The 21,050-nt window shown below is 45.3% G+C and overlaps 1 protein-coding gene across 1 annotated transcript; it reads right to left on the bottom strand.

The window, feature by feature from the left end:
* Positions 1-2,322: 2,322 nt before the first annotated feature.
* On the bottom strand, positions 2,323-11,534 carry LOC119300760. The gene is made up of 9 exons (XM_037577651.1): positions 11,319-11,534; positions 9,933-11,195; positions 9,443-9,757; positions 3,760-4,002; positions 3,062-3,207; positions 2,787-2,854; positions 2,640-2,668; positions 2,492-2,564; positions 2,323-2,404 (listed from the first exon to the last, which is right to left on the bottom strand). Exons 1-3 carry the CDS (start codon positions 11,448-11,450, stop codon positions 9,479-9,481), a joined length of 1,674 nt encoding a protein of 557 aa, XP_037433548.1. The 5' UTR covers positions 11,451-11,534; the 3' UTR covers positions 2,323-2,404; positions 2,492-2,564; positions 2,640-2,668; positions 2,787-2,854; positions 3,062-3,207; positions 3,760-4,002; positions 9,443-9,478.
* Positions 11,535-21,050: the final 9,516 nt, after the last annotated feature.

Genomic DNA, 21,050 nt, shown 5'->3' with positions numbered 1-21,050 from the left:
CGGCTAGGTGGCGCGGGCGGCGGGCTAGGCGCGGCGCGGGCGGCGGTGCTGCGGTGGGGTGTTGGGGCGGCGGGGCGGCTTGGAGGAGGGGGCAAGGCGCGGCAGCGGAGAGGAGTCCGGCTCGGACTCCTAGTCCGAGTCGGCAGCGGCGGTGCGCGCGGGGAAGGCGGCGGCGGCGGCGGCCTGACTCGGCTGGGCCTTAGGTCCAGTCGGGCGCAGGAACCTTTTTTTAAATAATTTCGCCGACCGAAATAAAATCCTAGAAAAATAAATAAAAATCTAAAAATGCCAAAATAAATTTTCACCGTCTAAATAAAATATTTAGAACGAGATGAACATTTTCTTGGCCCTAAAATGCAATTTTGAAAAACGTGCAATTTTTCTAATGCAAACAAAATTGCAATAAAATCCAAATAAAATAAACATTTGATTTTAATATTTTTCCTCCAATATTTCAATTATCTTGGAGAAGTCATATTATCTCCTCTCGTATATTTTAGTATGAAATATTTTTGGAGAGAAAATAATTAAAACCAAAAATCCTCGTTCCAAAATTTGATAAAGATCAAATTTCAAAACCGGGAAATCCCCAACTCTCTCCGAAGGTCCTTGAGTTGCTTAGGATCTTGAGGATCGCGAGACGAAATGCGAATAAAATATGATATGCATGGATGACTATGTATAACATTTCAAATTGAAAATTTGAGATGTTACAGTAAGCTAACAAATAGCGAATGAAAGTGCATTGATGATCGATTTGAGAAGAAATTGGGCTGCTGGAAGGGCAAACTGATGTCGTATGGAGGCCGTTTAATTCTTATTAATTCGGTGCTCATAAGTATGCCTATGTTTCTTTTGTCTTTTCTCGAGGTACCAGTGGGAGTTCGGAAAAGACTCGATTTCTATCGATTCCATTTTTTTGGCAAAGTGATGAAATGAAGAGAAAGTATAGATTAGCTAAATGGGACATTATTTGTCGACCGAAGGACCAAGGGGGTCTAGGTATCGAAAATCTTGAGGTGAAAAACAAATGTCTTCTTAGCAAATGGTTGTATAAGCTTTCTCGAGAGACCGAGGCCACATGGGCACAGATTCTGCGTAATAAGTACCTTCAATCCAAAACCTTATCCCAGGTGACAGTGAGGCCGATGGATTCGCCTTTCTGGAAAGGCCTGATGAGAGTTAAATCGCTCTTTTTTAATCGGACCAAGGTGGTTGTCGGTAACAGTACTTCTACGAGATTATGGGAGGATAGCTGACTAGGGGATACGCCCCTTGCACTCCAGTATCCTTCTCTCTATAGTATTATTCAACGAAGAGATGCGACCGTTGAGTCGGTATGTCAGTCCACGCCTCTAAATATTAGCTTCAGGAGAGCATTAGCCGGTAATCGTTGGGAAGCTTGGCTCCATCTTGTAAGAAGACTGGTGGGTGTTCAACTCTCTCAACGTCCGGATCAGTTGTGTTGGAAGCTTACTAGGAATGGAGAATTTACGGTTAAATCCATGTACTTAGATGCCATTAATTCTAAAGTGTTCATGTGGTTTGTACACAAACAAGTTATTTTAACTAAGGATAACTTGATTAAACGCAACTGGACTGGATCCTCTCGTTGTAGCTCTTGAGACAGGGATGAAATAATCAAGCACCTCTTTCTCGATTGTTCTCTGGCAAAGATTCTATGGCAATCAGTGAACATAGGCTTTAATATTACTCCTCCACATAATATTCATAATATTAACACGTTATCTGGAACGTGGTTGGATGGGATTGAGCTCCAAACAGCGAGACACATTCATATAGGAGTATATGCTTTATTATGGGCTATCTGGAATTGCAGAAATGATTTGGTCTTTAACAGAACAACAACTGCTCATTTTTTGCAGGTTATATTCCGAGCCACTGCTTTGATCCGTATGTGGTCATTACTCACTCCGATGGAGGCCAGTGAGCGTTTGGTTACTGGATCTATCTGATGAAAGATGGTAGCGCGGGATATCTTCAGCCGGTTTGGGTGGCGGTCATGTAATAGGATAGGCAATTAGTTTTCCTATCTATCTTTTACCAGCCGGTTGTGGCTTTTATTTTTGTTCCTTAGCTCTTTGTGAGCAGTTTTTTTTGAGACTTTAAGACTTTTGTTGAACTTTTTGCTTGCTAATAAAGGTGGCCGTATGCATCTTTCCGATGCAGAGGCCGGGGATGTCCCCCTTTTCTAAAAAAACAGCTCAACACTCAATAAAGCAAACACAAATTTTCGTCTCAGCCACACAATAATAATACATTGCATCATAAACCATACGAAGAAGAGTCGAAAAATGGCACCTGTTTCTAAAAGACAATACGTCCAGGTTAGCAAGAGTTATGCACACTTTGGACCCATAGCTACCTGGCAGAGCGAGCATCGCTGCAAAATAGACCACAAAAAGGAAAATAAACAGATATATTAATGTGCCTGCTCTAACCCAGAACAATCTAGTGTAGAAGTACATACCGTCTTGCATTTTGAGAGTACATCCCATGACCAGATCAGTTACTGGCAAAATGTTCTATCCCACGAAATACTGCTATAGAAGCAGTCACATAACTAAACACTAATGATGCGTGATGGACAAAGTAACACCACGAAACTGAAAAAATACCTTCTCGTCCACCATAAGCAAATAGAACTCTGAAACGTATGACCACAGTAAGTGATATTGCCGTATACCCGTGGTCATCAGGTGATTTAGCATAACAAGCACAAATAATCAGAGGTTAGTATATTAATCTTGAACAAAAAATGTAACCTTGAGACTTCTATCAGGCTTCCCAGTTAGTGCTTGCATAAGTGTGAGGTTCGAGAAGAAATGTCAACCTGAAATAAGTAGTTTACTTCAATTAATAACTCAAAAGAACAATACCAATGTGGTGCTTTTTTCAAATATAAGATTAAAGACAACTATATTAACAGCAATTGGAAGACATAGCTATCCCATAATGGTGTCGTGACTAATGTTAAACTGTTAAACTGTATAAACTGCGCACGAGATTTGGCTAATTTGAAAAAGATAAAACATTGTACCATGTATGTAAACTAACACTAACATCCTAGACTGCGCTTGGCAAGAACAGTTACTTCAATGGCTTGAGAATGCCCTTGACATCTTTGAGTACCTCAAATCCTCAAATCCTTCTTTTGTTCGACGAACCAAATATGCTCATGAGCCCCTGTAATAAAGCATAAAGGTTTGTGAATTTCACCCATAGATAACAAGCAACAGGATACACCAAATAGGTGGTATGAACCAGCAATCAGCCTTTCTCTGAACTTTGACACTAAGATCCATGCTCCTTACAAATGCACAACATCAATCTGATTGCCGAATTTTTATTTTTCTGCGAATTCCTACGAAAATGGGAATTGCAGTGCGCTACGTGATTAGCACAGGCGAACAGGGCAACAACGCAGGGCCATACAGAGCAAAAAAAGGCCAGTCTTAAGTCACACGAAAGAACAAGTACATCCTTGCATCATTACAGCTCAATAAAGCTCAAGCATTTCTGAATGGAACCCCTCTTCCAACTACGCAAACAGTAGACAATATATAGACTCGATCTGTACATGATATCACAGTCATACGCCGTAGAAAATGGACCATGTATCACGAAGAATGCATACACCAACAACGATCTACTATGGAACTAATCAACGTTGATGAAAATAAAGGAAAAATAGATGATGTAAAAAAAGGGAAAGAGATAGGGAAGAGATTGTCCCACCTTGCTGCTGGAGAGAAGGTTGGAGTAGACGTCGACGTAGGAGCTGCGGAGCTCGTCCCCCACAAGGTGGGGGTACGGTGCGGGCCGTCAGTACGCATTCAGCCCATGTTTGGTTGCAACTATTGCTGCTGAGATTAGTGATGGGATCTGCCTCTGTCAAGCATCGATGATGAATGTTGTGAACGCACCATCTATAATATACTCTACAAACCATCATCATATTTTCCTTGAGTTGCTGCAAGCCTGCAACTAATCTAACCTATTACATATAGCAATGGACTTGAAGCTCGAAAAACTGTAACCAGTCGTTCAGAAAGTCAATCAAGAAAATATGTAGTTTACAGCTCCAAAAGTCACCATGCATATAGATCCCATAAATACAAAAAAAGACTTGAAATGGTACCAAAAGTAGTGTTAGAAAACCAGATTCCAAAGGCCTTCTATTTATCACTTGATATATCCATAATAAAGCAAGCTAGAATTATGTTGGCCACAACATCTGGAATCATAAAGAACTATGCATAATACTATAATGTTATTTCCGTGTCAACGTGAGATGCTAAATAAGCAATCATCTATAGAAGTGCAATTTTTTAACTGCATGGGATAAACTACAAAAACTAATGGGTGATGCATTTTCCACAGTGGCTTATGTGAAATCACCACATATGGAAAATACAGTTAAAAAATTTAGTCATCAACCTGAAACCACCAAGAGAATACTCATGACTCTTGGAGAGATATCACACTAGTTAGTACATCACCAGTGCATTCATAAATTTAGTCCGAGATGCTACAACACTTGCCCTGACATCACCAAAAGAGTTCACAGATTATAAACATCTTAATGGGTTTCAGACCACCCAAAACCTAGTCCATATCTTCGAATTCTACAGAAATCTTGAACTTTAGCAGGTTACTCCTCAACACATTTTGTTGCTTCACACCGTCTGCCCATTCCTGCCTTTATCTGCCTTCTCTTTCTTCCTAACAACAGAGACCACAGGAAAGAGGCCAGCGACAAGAGAATACTCAACCTCTTGATTCTACGAGAGAAACTCTAACTTGAGCACCAAGAAATATGGGCATGCTTGGTATTTAGACTAACATTGGCACACCGTATCTTAGCCATGCCGCAGTTCATTACACCATGGTCCACATGTCATCGACTCAGTTTCTTGCTAAAGTTTGCTACAATTTTGGTGGCCATTTTGTTTGCCACACTTTTTGTGGCTGACAGAATTTGACTAAGGTTAGTTATGGGAATGTTAGGCATCAACCAAACATACCCTATATCCTCAGTATTCTCGCTGGCCTTTCGCTTCCTATCAACTGTTTCTACATCCCCATCCTCCATATCAGCCTTGGAGGTAGTATTCCGACTTGCAGCTCCAGCAACCTTCTCAACTCCATCACCAGTACCAAAATTCCCCACATTCCTCTTGAACAACCTCAACTGGGCATCTGAACCTGCACCTCCAGCATCGGCACCTTCGCCATCAGAATCACCATCAACACTTCCAGCTATTCCGAGTTTCGTCGTGTGATTTGTTTTATTTGTTGCATTCATCCTTGCATCATGTGCATTGCATCATGTCATCATGCCATCATATCATTAATTTTTAAAACCTCAACTAAATAAATTGTATGGATTTTTCGATCCATTTAAATCGAGGGACTCACATGGTGACTTCTCTTTATAACATATCCTCCAATATTAGGGAGCTATATTAAATATTCCACTATTTTGGAATCACCAAAACACACTTACAAATAATTTCGTTCCTTTTCTGCTTCAAGTTTGGTCTCCAACCTTGCCAATATTTATTTCATCATTTTCCGGAGCTCCACCAAAAATCCAAACATTTTTAGACCTTCCCAAACCTCACTTCCTATTCAAATCATTTGAATTTAAATCAAATGAGTTTGAATTTAATCTTTCAATCATGGCCTTTCTATTTTTCTCGGAACAAGCTTATTTTTTATGAGTCCGGGAAAATAATCCCCATGCCCAAATTCTATCTCTACCTTCCTTTCTTCTCCTTTTTCCTCTTTGACATTTTCTGTTTTTGGGAGAAAGGAGAAGAAGGAGAGCAGCCGTAGCTCGGGTTGCTCGTAGCAGCCGGCCCAAGGCCCAGCCGCCCCCACCACTGTTAACCCTAGCCCGATCCCCATCTCTCCCTCTGGCCGCCGCCTTCGCTCGATCCCTCCTCCTCCTTCTCGCACGCACACGCACATCGCCAGGAGAGCCCAGCGCTCGATCCCCTCCTCCCTCGTTGCGCCGTCGCAGAGAGAGAGAGGAGCGCCGCGTGCCCACGTCTCCCTCCTCGCCGTCGTCCATGGCCACGCCGCCTCCGCGCCTCCGCCGGCCTCGGCCTCCCGCGGTTGCCCTGCTGCTGGCCCCGCTGCCGAGCGTCGCCCTCCACGCGAGCCTCCTCCGGCGGCCTTGTCGCCCATGCGCTGCTCCGACGACCCCATGCCTCGGCCCGTCCCCTGCAACCTTCCTCCTGCTTCTCCTCCCGCACCGTGCCCGAGCCATCCCGTCGCGCCTCCTCCACCCCGCAGCCATCCCCGTAGCGCCTCGCCTCCCGCAACCGTGCCAGGACCTCCTCGCCACCGGCAGCAGCAACAGCTGCTACACCATCTCGATGCGCCGTTGGCCCTGCTTCTCCTCGCCCTGCGTGCCCGACGCCGCCCCGTCTCGCCGTCGCCGCGCCAAGTTCCCTGCCGCCAGGGACGCGAGCTTCTCTGCCTCACCCGGCGTTCGTTCACGCTCCAGCGCCGCCGCCATCGTCGGAGCTGGGCTCCCGCCGCCCAGGTCCGCGTCTCGTCCTCGTCCTCGCCCGATCCCCGTCGCCGATGCACCTGGACATCGCACCATTGCTCGTGGCATGCCAAGACCGCCCCGTGGAGTTCGCGAGTTACCACTACGAAGGCCTCTGGGTTCGCCAAGTACCCAACCGACAAGACCCCACGGACGTCTACTTCCAAATGGATTTCGTCAAGTTCGACGACCGCGTCAAGTACCTCTACCGCCGTCTACGGAAACAACAAGTACCCCGACGTCACATGTACCACTACCGTCGCCGAGATCGCGAGAACCTCTACCCTCGACCCTAGAGCGTGCGAGAACGACAACTTCCACTACTACCGTCGCCGTGTACAACTACTTCCTCTACGTCGCCACATGAACGTCTACCTCCACTACGGCCGTGAACGACTACTTCCTTCGCCGAACGAGAACCGTCCCGATTGCTCGCTTCGAAGGTATAACCCGAGACGACCGCGATGAGATGCCCTTGCATGTATGAGATGAACCGTATGTTTGCACCGTGTCCGAATTGTCACTCGTTTTCCATGCTGCCATCCCGTGGGAACCCAGAATCCGGGGGCACCCCACCATCTTGCATGACACGCTCACGCCCACTTCCTTTTGCACCGGTATCTCCATGAGCTACCGGAACCGATATGTTGCCGTGGCATCATTTTCGGATATGTTGCCGTGGCACCATTTCCGTTTCACCGCCGTGGCACCTTTTTCGTTCCGCCATGGTGACCAAATGCCTCGTATCATGCTCATGTTATCGTTTTCATAAAATTGCATAAAACTTGTATATGTCATCCGCATCATGATAACAACATTTAAAATGTTTAAACTTGTTGTTGCATTAAATTGCTAAATGCATATGGGGATTTACCGGATTTGTTGTTTTTATATCCGGCCCCATTTAAATTGTTTAGATGGTATAGTTTATATTATACTTCACCTCTTGCCATGTTTAACAACAGTTAATATTGTTGGGTAGCTTAAACGGGAGATAACTAAATAATTGATGTGGTGTTCCGTCAACATGCACCTCGTTGCATATTGAGCTCCACTTAACTTGTAGTATTGTTTGTTGCACTTTGCCATGCCATGCCTCATTAAACCGGACATGCATCATACTTGTTTGTGCATCATGACTTGTTTATGCTTGTGTGTTTACTATGTTGTTTGTTTCTTTCCGGGTTGCTTCTCTCGTTAGCTTCGGTTTCGTTCCGGAGTTGTGAGGATTTGTTCGTCTACGACCGTTTGTCTTCTTCTTGGATTCGTTCTTCTTCTCGGCGGGATCTCAGGCAAGATGATCATACCCTCAAAATCACTACTATCTTTGCTATGCTAGTTTGCTCGCTCTTTTGCTATGCCAATGCTACGATGTCTACCATTTGCTTGTCAGCCTCCCAAATTGCCATGTCAAACCTCTAACCCACCATGTCCTAGCAAACCGTTGATTGGCTATGTTACCGCTTGCTTAGCCCCTCTTATAGCGTTGTTAGTTGCAGGTGAAGATTGAAGTTTGTTCCTTGTTGGAACATGGAGATGTTGTTCCTTGTTGGAACATGTTTACTTGTTGGGATATCACAATATATCTTACTTAATTAATGCATCTATATACTTGGTAAAGGGTGGAAGGCTCGGCCTTATGCCTGGTGTTTTGTTCCACTCTTGCCGCCCTAGTTTTCGTCATATCGGTGTTATGTTCCCGGATTTTGCGTTCCTTACACGGTTGGGCTATAATGGGAACCCCTTGACAGTTCGCCTTAAGTAAAGCTCCTCCAGCAATGCCCAACATTGGTTTTACCATTTGCACTAACAACCTACCACCTTCCCTTGGGTTCTGCAGACTCAAGGGTCATCTTTATTCTAACCCCCCCCCCCCGGGCCAGTGCTCCTCTGAGTGTTGGTCCGAACTGAGCTGCCTGCAGGGCCACCTCGGGGAAACTTGAGAGTTGGTTTTACTCGTAGCTAGTCTCATCTGAGTGTGCCCTGAGAAAGAGATATGTGCAGCTCCTATCGGGATTTGTCGGCACATTCGGGCGGTGTTGCTGGTTTAGTTTTACCCTGTCGAAATGTCTTGTTGTACCGGGATACCGAGTCTGATCGGAGTGTCTCGGGTGGAGGTCTATTCCTTCGTTGACCGTGAGAGCTTGTCATGGGCTAAGTTGGGACACCCCTGCAGGGTATTATCTTTCGAAAGCCGTGCCCGCGGTTATGGGCAGATGGGAATTTGTTAACGTCCGGTTGTAGAAAACCCGAAGTTGACCTTATTTTACATCAACCGCGTGTGTAACCGTGATGGTCTCTTCTCGGCGGAGTCCGGGAAGTGAACACGGTGTTGGAGTTATGCTTGACGTAGGTTGCTATAGGATCACTTCTTGATCATACTTTTATCGACCGTGCTTTGCCTTCTTTTCTCGCTCTCATTTGCGTAGGTTAGCCACCATATATGCTAGTCGCTTGCTGCAGCTCCACCTCATTACTCCATCCTTCCTATAAGCTTAAATAGTCTTGATCTCGCGGGTGCGAGATTGCTGAGTCCCCGTGGCTCACAGATACTTCCAAAACCAGTTTGCAGGTGCCTATGTTACCGTGCAGATGACGCAACCAAGCTCAAGGAGGAGCTCGATGAAGATCTTGCCCTTTGTGTTGTTTCGTTCTAGTTGATCAGTAGTGGAGCCCAGTTGGGGTCGATCGGGGACCTTTGTCGCATTTGGGGTTCTTCTTTTATTTTGGTTCCGTAGTCGGACCTTGATTGTATCTGGATGATGTAATGCTTTATTCATGTAATTGTGTGAAATGGCGATTGTAAGCCAACTATGTATCTCTTTCCCTTATGTATTACATGGGTTGTGTGAAGATTACCTCACTTGCGACATTGCTTTCAATGCGGTTATGCCTCTAAGTCGTGCTTCGACACGTGGGAGATATAGCCGCATCGAGGGCGTTACAAAGAGTCACACTGGCCTTCTGCCTACCCCTTGTCTTGGCAACAACAGGGGACCATGTTACCCATGGCCTCCTGAATCCAACCATCTCCGCTTCTGCCTGCTCCACCAACACAAATCTCACCTTTTTGGCAGCACTGGAGCTGCCACTGCTCGCATCAGCCCCTGGATGCTTCAAACACCCTTTTCTCACTACCACCTCGGCCACTTGCTCCTCTGCACCGGCACAATCCTGTAAAACAACACAAGGATCAGTCCCGCCTTGCCGTTTCATTCCCAGTTAAAGCAAAATAGGAATAACAGATATATGCCTCGATCATTTCACAGGCTCAACTACCTATAATTTTTTTTTCTATAGCCACTGCTAGGATTAGAAGGAATTTCACTAACACTGGTAGCTAACTTACCTTAGCTCTGCCATTCCTTGGTAACTCCAAATGTTCGTCTTCCTTCGCCACATTATCCTCTATGCCATCATTTGCCGCATTGTGCGTGGACGACAATTCTCTGGCAGCGGAATGGTTTCGCCTAGATTGCCTCAGTGGAGGGGCCTTAAAGGGAGCAACACCGTGTTCTTGATATTCTTCCTCTATAGAAGATGCAAGCTGTTGATGCCTGTTGATGCAAGTAGTTGGTTTACTGGGTCCCCTCCTATTTCCCAATTTCTTGACAAAGTGACTTTCCTCCACCACACCATTGTTACCCTGACCAGCTCTACTCCTTAAACCACCGAGAACAGGAGCATCCTTTATAGGCATCTCCCCATCAGAGCGTGCATCTTCTGTGTTCCTTGTCCTCCTGTACTCAACGACAGTGGGAGACATCATAGCAGCTGCTATTGAGCTTGATCTTGTGGCCCTACCTGATGTTTCCTCCTTAGCAGCCCTTTGCGCAGCAAGTTCATCTTCTTGCACCTTGCTGCAACTTCTCTTGCTCTCAAGAGCAATTAATCCAGAATTTAGTGTTCTACCTAAGTCTTGATCTTCAGCAGGTTGCTCCTCAACACATGTCTGTTCCTTAACATATGTTACCTTCATCCGCCCTCTCTTCTCAAGCACATGAGAGCATACCAAAGGGGCTGCTGGTAGCCGGCCGCTCGACCTTGTGCATCTACGAGGAACTCCAATTTGTGCATTGAGAATCATATGCACAGAACTATCCATGCACTTTCTCTTCTTGTTCCGCGTCTTGCCAACAGTTTCTTCTACCTCATCTTCTTCCTCAGCCTTGGGAGCATTACTTCCAACTATGTTAGAATGTGCTAAATCAGTAGGTGCCGGAGCTGCCGAAATTGCTTTAGCCGGAGCAGTAAGCTGCTCAACTCCAGCACCCAAATTCATCGCAATCCTCTTAGACCGCCTAACCGGAGCATGTGCCCCTACCACTGGAGCAGAACCACCACCAAGTTGGACACGGGTTTGACGACGAGGCCTCCCTCCGCCTACGTCAGCACCGTCATCACCAGGAACAGGAACGGTCTCCCCGCCCTTCCGCGTTCCCCTTGTGTTGGCAGCAGCTGGTGACATGACCCGCACCTGGGGCTCCAACACAAAGCTCACCTTTTTGGACGAACCGGAACCCCCGCCGCTGGCACCACCCACCGACCGCTTCAAGCAGCCCTTTCCCACCACCACACCGACCACCCGCCGCTTCTCCGCGTCATCGCGACCCTGCAAAAGCGGGGCAAGGATCATCAGTCCCGTCCCCGCTGTAAATCCCAGGAAGGCGTATCGCACGCGCGGAGAAGTGGATGAGAAGCGATCATCCAGTGGATGGAGCATTTCCCCGGTCACCTGTGTCGCCACCGAAGCGAGGGTTTGAGCTGGGGTGGATACCCGTGCGGAGGGGATACGGACGAGGTCGGCATTAGGGGCGGCTCCGGCGAGGGCGTGGCTCTTGCGGAGCGCCCGCAGCTTCCGGGGCATCGCTTCTGGCGGAACCCGCGGCGGAGGCGAGGCCGGCGACGGCGAGGCGTTGGGGTTTTGGAGGGGAGAAGCGTTTGATTTTGGGCGAGGAGTGCGGGTGTGGGGATTGCTGACTCTGGAAGTGGCGGTGTGTGTGTGTTTTCTTACCTCTGCGCGTGTTGCCCACTTGCCCATCCAGCAGTAGCAAGTGTGGTGTTTTACCATCGCGGCGGACCGCATGGTGAAGTAAAAGCGATAATTTTCGGGCTTCGACCTGGTTCCTTCTCCCGTAAGCCTGGTTGTTCCATAACTGTAGCCGGATTCCTGTGTTTTAACCGGGTTCCTTCTCCCGTAAGCCCGGTTGTTTTCATAACTACAGCCGGACTCCTCGAACGTTTTTATATTTTTGAGCGGACGATTCGGTCAATGATTGGTCACAAAATCTCAACCCAATTACGGGAGCAACTAGTTAACGAGCGCTTCTTCAGAAGCCTCGCAACGATCAGCGTCATTTGGCGTGCCCTCAGCTATTCGCCGCGTGTCATGGTCTGGACGCTCCCTCTAGATTTTGTTTTTTTTTTTCGCACGCGTTTTTAGCTTTTTAAACAGTCCTTTTTCGGGTTTTTCCACGTTTTGGTTTTCCCTCGGTCTTCCTTAGCTTTTCGATAAAAAATCAAAAAAGAAATTTTTTCCACGAAAAAATGCGTTTTTTTTCCTTTCCCGAAAGTCACGGTTTTTTCCGCGAGAGGCATGGTTGTGCTTTAGCGAGAGTCACGGCCGTACATTTCGAAAACGAAAAAAAAACGTGTTTTCTGTTTTTTTTCTTTCGCGAGAGTCACGGTTTTGCTTCCGCGAGAGGCACGGTTGTGCTTTCGTGAGAGTCACGGCCGTGCCTCTCGGAAAGGGAAAAGCAAAACGCGTTTTCGTTTTTTTTCGCGAGAGTGACGGTTTTGCTTCCGCAAGAGGCACGGTTGTGCTTTCGCAAGAGTCACGGACGTGCCTCTCAGAAACGAAAAAAACGTGTTTTCTGTTTTTTCCTTCCACGAGAGGCATGGGTGTGATTTCACGAGAGGCATGGGCGTGTCTCTTTTGGAAAGGTAAAAAAATTGTGCTCCCGGTTCAGCTTTTTCGCTTGATTTTTTTTCGTCCGGTCTTTTTCGTGAAAAAAATAGTTCGTCAAAACCTATCAACATGGGATCTAATTTTAAAGATCTCTACGCGAGGAATCCAATGGTGAAAACGGTTCGAGATTTGGACGCACGGTTTAAAAGATAAAACGTTTTGAATAAACAGATCTACGAAAAAAGGAAAAACTCCCAGGTTGCGACAAGTGGCGCGCTGCATGTGCGCCACTTGTCGCGACCTAGGAAAGTGGAATGTCTTTGCAACGAGTACTCCTTAATTAGTAATTTCGCCTCATATCACCCTTATACGCTCGGGCCGACCAACACCCCTCATATACAGCTCATACATGTGCGGATATAGGGAGGCCCAGACGCGTCCGCCATGTCGGATCCAGCCCACACTGGCCCACCACGACCTAACATATATTCGTCTCCATCTGCATCCCGAACGATACCATAGCCACTCCACTCCGCCCCCAAGCTTCGTTCCGGCGATTTCCGGCCTTCTCCCCATGCCGGGCAACGGATTCGACTCCGAACTCTCCCAATCCGTCAACTGGGACCTCGTCCCATGCAGAGCCGAGGAGGAGATGGTCGTCCGCATGACTCTCCGCCGCTTCCGGGAGGAGTCCGCCCCATCACGATTGGACTGGATCCGGCGGGAATCCATTGCATCCACGCAAATGGCGCTTGGATCCGCTGGGGCTGGTGGCTCGAGGCGCATGACCGCGCCCCCAACGGATGTGGTGTGGTTGACCACGGCCTCGATGGCTGCGGTGTGGTCCTTCTAGCGCACCAACTCGGGGGTTGCGACACAACCACTTCGGTGGCGCGTACTGTCTACGGCGTCGGGCTCTAAGTCGGAGGTAAACGCATATTGCTCGTCCGCCGAGGACGCAAGGCATGCCCGCTGTGCAAGGCAGAGGTCGTGGCAACCCTCGAGGCCGACGCCGCAGAGGCAGATGATGGAGTCAAACCCAGCAGATCTCATGTAGGGGGTCCAGAACGAGTAGCCTTTGTGTGATGGTAACAAAGACACATGATTTTACCCAGGTTCGGGCTCTCAAAGAGATAATACCCTACGTCCTCCTTTGATCATATTGATTTCGAGGGAGTACATAGTACATGTTGATCTACCATGAGTTCATGTGTGTATGAATGTTTCGTCTATGAGCCCCATCCATCGGTTTATATAGGTACGCCCAGTACTTAGGTTTACACATTGGTTGGTTATATCTAGGATAATTGCGGTGTAGACGATTCATGAACTGTAGTGCACATGGCTGTTGTAGCACTTTCATTGTGATAAGTAGAGTGTCGAACCCACAGGGAGCTGATAGGAAGGCATCACAAACCCCTCAACTAAGTTTTCACTTTCACGCAGCCACGTACACACCCAAACCGGAGTTTGGAAATAGTCTACTCTATCATTGCTAGGAAAACTGGATAAAAAGGCAATTGACTAAACTACTAACAAGAAGGTAAAAACAAGAAACATAAGACACTAAGTTAGTAGGGACGACGCTTGGGTAGTAAATGTTCTCGAGGGGTCTGGAATCACTACCACATATGAACTATCATATCCTTTAGTAACTGGTCAAATGCATAAGTGGACGGAGCCGGGTACAACGCACGTTCTACTCAAAGTAGACTTCATGCCACGCACGCCACCATCATAGTCTCCCCCACAAGGTTACAACTAATAAAGATTAAGGTTGCCCCGTGGATGTGACCTCGCTAAGGGTTCTCTGTAATTCTCCAATCCTTTGCAAAGGTGAGGAACTGAGGTTTTTACTGTCACCTCAAATTACCCCAATATCCCCAACCATTACAAGGATTGTAACATACTTCATGGCACAAGGCATAAATGTGACTGAGCGCTCCTCTCAACATTCATGAAGGCTACTAACTCGAATAATGAACATGTAATATTATATCGCAACAAATATCATATATGGTTCAACCATATCCTCAAGAACTAATACAACTACTCAATCAAGTCGGATGAAGGAAGGAGGCATGGTGGTGTTGATGGAGATGGTGGCGCGGTGGTGATGGAGATGGGCGGCGCCGGTGACGGTGACGGTGTCGGCGCGAGGGCACAGGCCGAAAGGCTGGTGCTTATTGTGGTGGAGCCTCCTCCTTCCCTTGACGTTGTCCCTTCCTATCAGGTGTGGAGAAACAATGGAGATGGTCTTGGATGTGTTGGTGATGAATGAGAGACGATGGAGAGAGGAGTCGGCATCTAGGGTTGAAGAGATGTATATAGGGCACCTCCTCGGTCTCTTCCGTTGATGTGTGATGCATCCAAGGGCTCAAGATGAGCCTTATCCTCTCCTAGACCCTTCATTATGAGCCAAGGATCCCGTGGGAACAATTGGGGATGAAATTGGTGAATAATTCCATCTGGAAGGGCAACTTTTGGAGCCGTTTGGACATCAAATGACCGCCGTTTGGAACATCGTCTTTTACTCGGACCCTTTTCGGTAAAACGGCCGCCAAATCTTCATACGAACTCGGAATTTGACGTTCTTGGGCTCGTTAGATTCATATGAATGACACCGATCCATTTTTAGTCTTAGATCCTGATTTGGAGAACTTTGGGAAATTACTTTCTCCAACCTCCAAAATGGCTAAGTCTACCTCCTAGATGTCTTCGTATCGAACCCATCCTTGGTCCTTTCATCCTGCTTGGTCCTAGGTTGCTCGAAAACACCCGTAGACACAAGAAAACAAGGAAACTAATAAAAACCAAATAAAATACTAAATGTGCAATGCTCACAAGAGAAAATGTAAATACCGGTAAACATGCATAATAGACAACTATTTGGTTCAATGGGACATGATATATAAAGAGAACATGCAAAAAAATGAGCTCTAAATATGCATAAAATATAGAGCCGTCAACCTCCCCATGCTTAAACCTTGCTCGTCCTCGAGTAAGAAGGTTGACTACCAAAAAGCTCAATGCTACCAACTCTAAAGCATACATTGAACCAAACCCTAAAAGTGATATCCATGTTTATCGTGCAAGCATGCAAAAGTTAACCAGCAAAGGAGTAATACAAGCTATCCTACTAGTTCCATTTCCATGTAGATTAAGAAAGAGGAAAATGTTTTTGTGGAGCCTAAATTCCCATTGCCAAAGGTTTAGAAACAAGGTCAATATTATGTTAGGACACAACAGTGGCAATCATACACAAAAATAAATCAAGCATTAGGGATCGCTTCAAAAACACCAACCCAAGGCATACTAGGTACAATAGAAAGATCGTTTGTTTGCGTTATTCCACCGCTCAACTACCTGTGCAACACTGAGCGCAAGCCTATGCCTCACACTTAAGGGAATGATAGAAAATGGTTGGGTTTGAATAAGTCAAAAATAAAGAAAGTCTTGCATCAACGCATCTGACCATTAGGCAATGGAGAAGGCCCTATGATCGATGTCAACATAAGGAGTAGTGATTGCCATGCAACTAGGATGCACATAGAGCTATGAATATATGAAAGCTCTCCTATGGACTAAGTGGGGGTGCATCCAACTCGCTTGCTCATGAAGACCTCGAGCTTTTGAGGATGCTCGTCATCGGAATATACAAGCCAAGTTCTATAATGTAGGTTCCCCAATAGTATGAAACATATGAAGCTTATGAAATTTTCTACTTTATAATGCATGAAGTGGTGCTACTTTTAAGCACAAGTGTATACTAAAAAGGATAATGGTGCTGCTCCTTCTCTCTTCCTCTCCTTTTTCTTTTTCTATTTTCTTATTTCTTTCCTTTTTCTGTGGCACCTCGGTGGTGCATCTTTTATTTTGTCTCTCTCATTTTCTTTTTTCTTCTCTCTCTTTTTTTGGTAGGAGAAACTATTGGGAAACGATGCATGGAAAACAAAAACAATTCTACACACACGCAATGATTTATCCATGGAGATTCATAGAAATGAGGGGTGTGTCTACGTACCCTTGTAGACCGTAAGCCGAAGCGTTTAACAACACAGTTGATGTAGTCGAACTTTTTCGCGCTCCAACCAATCAAGTACCGAACGCACGACACCTTGGCGTTCTGCGCACGTTCAGCTCGGTGTCGTCATCGCCATCTTGATAAAGCAAGCGGGGGGAGTTAGTAGATGAGTTCCGTCAGCATTATGGCGAGGTGACGGTGGCGGTGAAGCAATCCCGCATGGCTTCGCCTAAGCACTGTGATGATCTAGAATGAATGAGTAAACTAGAGGCGGAGGGGTGCCGACACACGGTGTGGAATAAGATGTGTCTTGTGTGGCACCCCTCCCCACATATATATAGGTGTGGGAGGGGAGGAGGCAGCCCTAGGGTGCCTCCATAGGGCCGGTGGCCACCCTAGGATTTTTCTAGTGGTGCGCCCCCCTTCCATATAATGCATAAGGGAGAAGGAAAGGGGGAGGAGCCCCTTCTCTTTCCTTTCTCCCTTCCGGAGATATGGTAGGAGCAGGTTGTAAGTGCATCTAGTGCCCCTTAGTGATTTTGGTGTATTGAAGACTTATAGGTTAAGGGACTAATGTGTTTTTGAGTGTACACCGGTTCTATAAATCTATGAGAAGTTTGATATTTACGATGAAAGTCGACCCCTAAAAATGAATGTCTTCAGTTGAAGACTTTGGTTTTCTTGAAGACTTTGAAAATGAGGAAATTGGTGTGACCTTGAAGACTTTGTTATTGATGCGAGGATTATGAAGTGTGAAGACTTTTGTTTTCGTAGTTTCATTTTCTCTTTCTTGAGTCATAGGAAACACCGTACTGCTAAAGGGGGTCGAGGTAAAACTAAGGAAAAGTTACCAAGTGATGGTCATCTCAAAATCCTACACCTACCCAATCCTTTTGAGTGAATCCATTGAAAATCTCATATAGTTCGGCCAATTTCTTTAGTGACAGAGATGAAGATCTTCTGGTCTATGAGATATTTGTTCTGACTGAGGAGTTAGGAATTCACCTGTGCGGATTGCCTACAAGTGAGGAACATGATAGCCCTGAGGAATTTGAGAGCTCAAATTTACGACCGTTGCTGTGCTACGCACCAGCTGTCCCGAAATATCCTATCCACCTAAGGGTCATATCATTGAAGGGCATTTATGTCTTGTCATGTCGGGCTGCTCCCTAGGCTATAAATAACCGCCCCCTACAACCACTAGCTGGTTGGCTGCTCCGAGAGAAACTAACACTTGTCATTGAGAGCATCCCATCCCCCGAGGACTTTGAGTGAAAATCATCAAGTCAGGAAAACCCAAACCCAAACACCTACAAACCCAAAGTGATTGAGCATCACTGAAGAGATTGTTCCTGTGTGGAACGGATGCTTGTTACCTTTGAGGACTGTGCATCCTCCAGATGGTTAGGCGTCATGGTCTAGAGCATCCTAGAGGAATTGTGGATCGCCAAGTGACCGAGTCTATGAAGGTTTGAAAGTCACCTGAAGACTTACCATGAGTGATTGGGCGAGGTCTGTGTGATCTTAGCTCAAGGAGAATACGATGAGGACTGTGTGTCCGGGGTTGTGTGTCCTTAGGTTTAAATACCTAGCCGCTCCAAGCAAACGTACAACTGACACATCAGTTGGAACTGGTCTACCAAATCATTATCTTCACCAAGCTACTGGTTCTATTTCCTCGACCCTTCCATTTCCTCATTCATGTGTTGATGAACTTGATCATTACTGTTTATAGACTTTGACTGAAGACTTTCTCAATTTCCTCAATCCTATTTCTTCAGTCACTTTGTATTTAGCCTGCTTATCATGTTTTCACGCTACTTGTGCTCTGTGCTTGTTTCATTTCATCATGATGACTGTGTTACTGCTCTGTTACGCTTGCACCTGAGCACTTATTCCATACCTTGCTACAATTTTTATTTGCCTTTGCGATCTATTTTTATTTGCTTTTATTTTCAGATCTACTAATCCAAAAAACCCAAAAATACCTTGCTACAATTTTTTTATATTTTATCTCGCATTCCCGCGAGATCTATTTATCAAATCTACTACAATTTTGCCTATCTTTTTACCTGTGAGGGATTGACGACCCCTCTCTTACGTCGGGTTGCAAGTATTTGTTCTTTGTGTGCAGGAGTTATTTACGTGGCGTTGCGTGGTTCTCCTAATGGTTCGATAACCTTGGTCTCATCACTAAGGGAAATACCTACAGTAGCTATGCCGCATCATCCCTTCCTCTTTGGGAAATTACCGACATAGTTCAAGCTGCATCAAAAGGAATTTATGGCATCGTTGCCGGGAGACATCATCAACATCTACCAGGTTCGTAATCACAAATCTCATCTCCTTGCAATTTACATTATTTGTCATTTGCCTCTCGTTTTCCTCTCCCCACTTCACAAAAATTTGCCATTTTATTCACCCTCTTTCTCGTTCGTGTTTCTCGTTGGATTTTTGTTTGCTAGATTTGTCACCGTGAGTGACTTTGGGATTGCAGAAACAGATGATGGCCTAACTCCTAAAATTGGACGATCTGGCAATCTGGATGCTAAAACTTTTATTTTGGGGAAAGGGAAATGTTATAGGAAAAGAATGTATCCAAGAATTTTTCAATTGTGTTGGTAATTTATGTCTTGATGATGCTCCTATTCTTGAGAGGACTAAGTCTTATGCAGAAGCTATTTCAGCACTAGTTCTGAAACTTAAAAATAATTTATCCGTACGCATCCTACCTTGCAAAGATTTTTTTTTGAGTTACCCGTTATAAAGAACCCCAAAGCTAAAAAGTTGGCCACCCTTGTTCTTATGAATGAATTTGATTACATAGTACGGGAAGCGAGGGAAATTCTTGATTTCTATGATATGAATCATAAAAAACCAGTGATAGATGAAATTATTTATAATAGTGATTATGTGCTAAGACATTTTCTTGGGGACAATCAAATCTTTGATGAGAATATTAAAAAGGAAGTCCCTGTTTTAGATATAACCCAACATGTTTTCAATGATGTTAATCAACACTATTCTTGGATTGTTGCCAGAAATCAAAAAGGATATGATGATAATCAACTTGATAGTGCTAAAGTCTATATGGATAACGTATTCTATGTTGTTTTTGCAAAACCTCCTGACAAGGACACCTCTAAGGGAAATAAAGACAAAGATAACAATACTTAGATCCTTCGCATTATGCCTAGCTAGGGGCATAAAATGATAACACTTGTTGGGAGGCAACCCAATGAATAAAATTTATTTTTGTCCTTTTCTTTCTGGTCTTGAGTGTTTGCACAATTATACTACTACTATGTTTGTGTTTTTTGTGTTTTAATTAGTGTTTGTGCCAAGTAAAGCCTTTGGGGTCATGTTGGGTGATAGTTGATTTGATCTTGCTGAAAAACAGAAACTTCTGCGCCCAGGAAAACAATTTTTATTTTTAACAGAAGCGCGAAAAAATACTGATTGTTTTTGCAGAATATTAATATACAAATTTCTCAAGTTGTCCTAATTTTTCGGAATTTTTGGAGTTTCAGAAGTATTCGAAATTTCCAGATTGCTACAGATTGTTCTATTTTTGACAGATTCTGTTTTCTTTGCGTTGTGTGCTTATTTTGATGATTCTATGGTTTCCTTTGAAGAGTTTTTGAAAGTGCGTTATACCGACTAGAGGGGGGGTGAATAGGCGATTTTTACAAATTCATCACTGAGGAAATTCAAGGCGAGGAATTTCCTAAGTCACAAACAACTAGCAGCGGAATAAGTGCTCAGGTGCAAGCGTAACAGAGCAGTAACACAGTCATCATGATGAAATGAAACAAGCACATAGCACAAGTAGCATGAAAATATGATAAGCAGGCTGAATACAAAGTGACTGAAGAAATAGGATTGAGGAAATTGAGAAAATCTTCAGTCAAAGTCTACAAACAATAACGATCAAGTTCATCAACACATGAATGAGGAAATGAAAGGGTTGAGGAAACAGAACCAGTAGCTTGGTGAAGACGATGATTTGGTAGACCAGTTCCAACTGCTATGATAGTCATATGTTTGGTTGGACCGTCTAGGTATTTAAACCTAATGACACACAGTCCTCACCATATTCTCCTTGAGCTAAGGTCACACAAACCTCACCCCAATCACTCGTGGTAAGTCTTCAGGTGACTTCCAAACCTTCACAGACTCGGTCACTCGGCGATCCACAATTCCTCTTCGATGCTCTAGACCATGGCGCCTAACCGTCTGGAGGATGCACAGTCCTCAAAGGTAACAAGCATCGGTTCCACACAAGAACAATCTCTTCAGTGATGCTCAATCACTTTAGGTTTGTAGGTATTTGGGTTTGGGTTTTTCCTCACTTGATGATTTTCGCTCAAAGTTCTCGCAGGATGGGATGCCCTCAATGACAAGTGTCAGTTCCTCTCGGAGCAACCAACCAGCTAGTGGTTATAGGGGGCGGCTATTTATATAGCCTAGGGAGCATCCCGACATGATAAGACATAAATGCCCTTCAATGATATGACTGTTAGGTGGGTAGATAT

This window comes from Triticum dicoccoides, chromosome 5A (genome assembly GCF_002162155.2).
Source record: "Triticum dicoccoides isolate Atlit2015 ecotype Zavitan chromosome 5A, WEW_v2.0, whole genome shotgun sequence".
Lineage (NCBI taxonomy): Eukaryota > Viridiplantae > Streptophyta > Magnoliopsida > Poales > Poaceae > Triticum > Triticum dicoccoides.
This window is presented reverse-complemented; position numbering and strand designations above follow the sequence as displayed.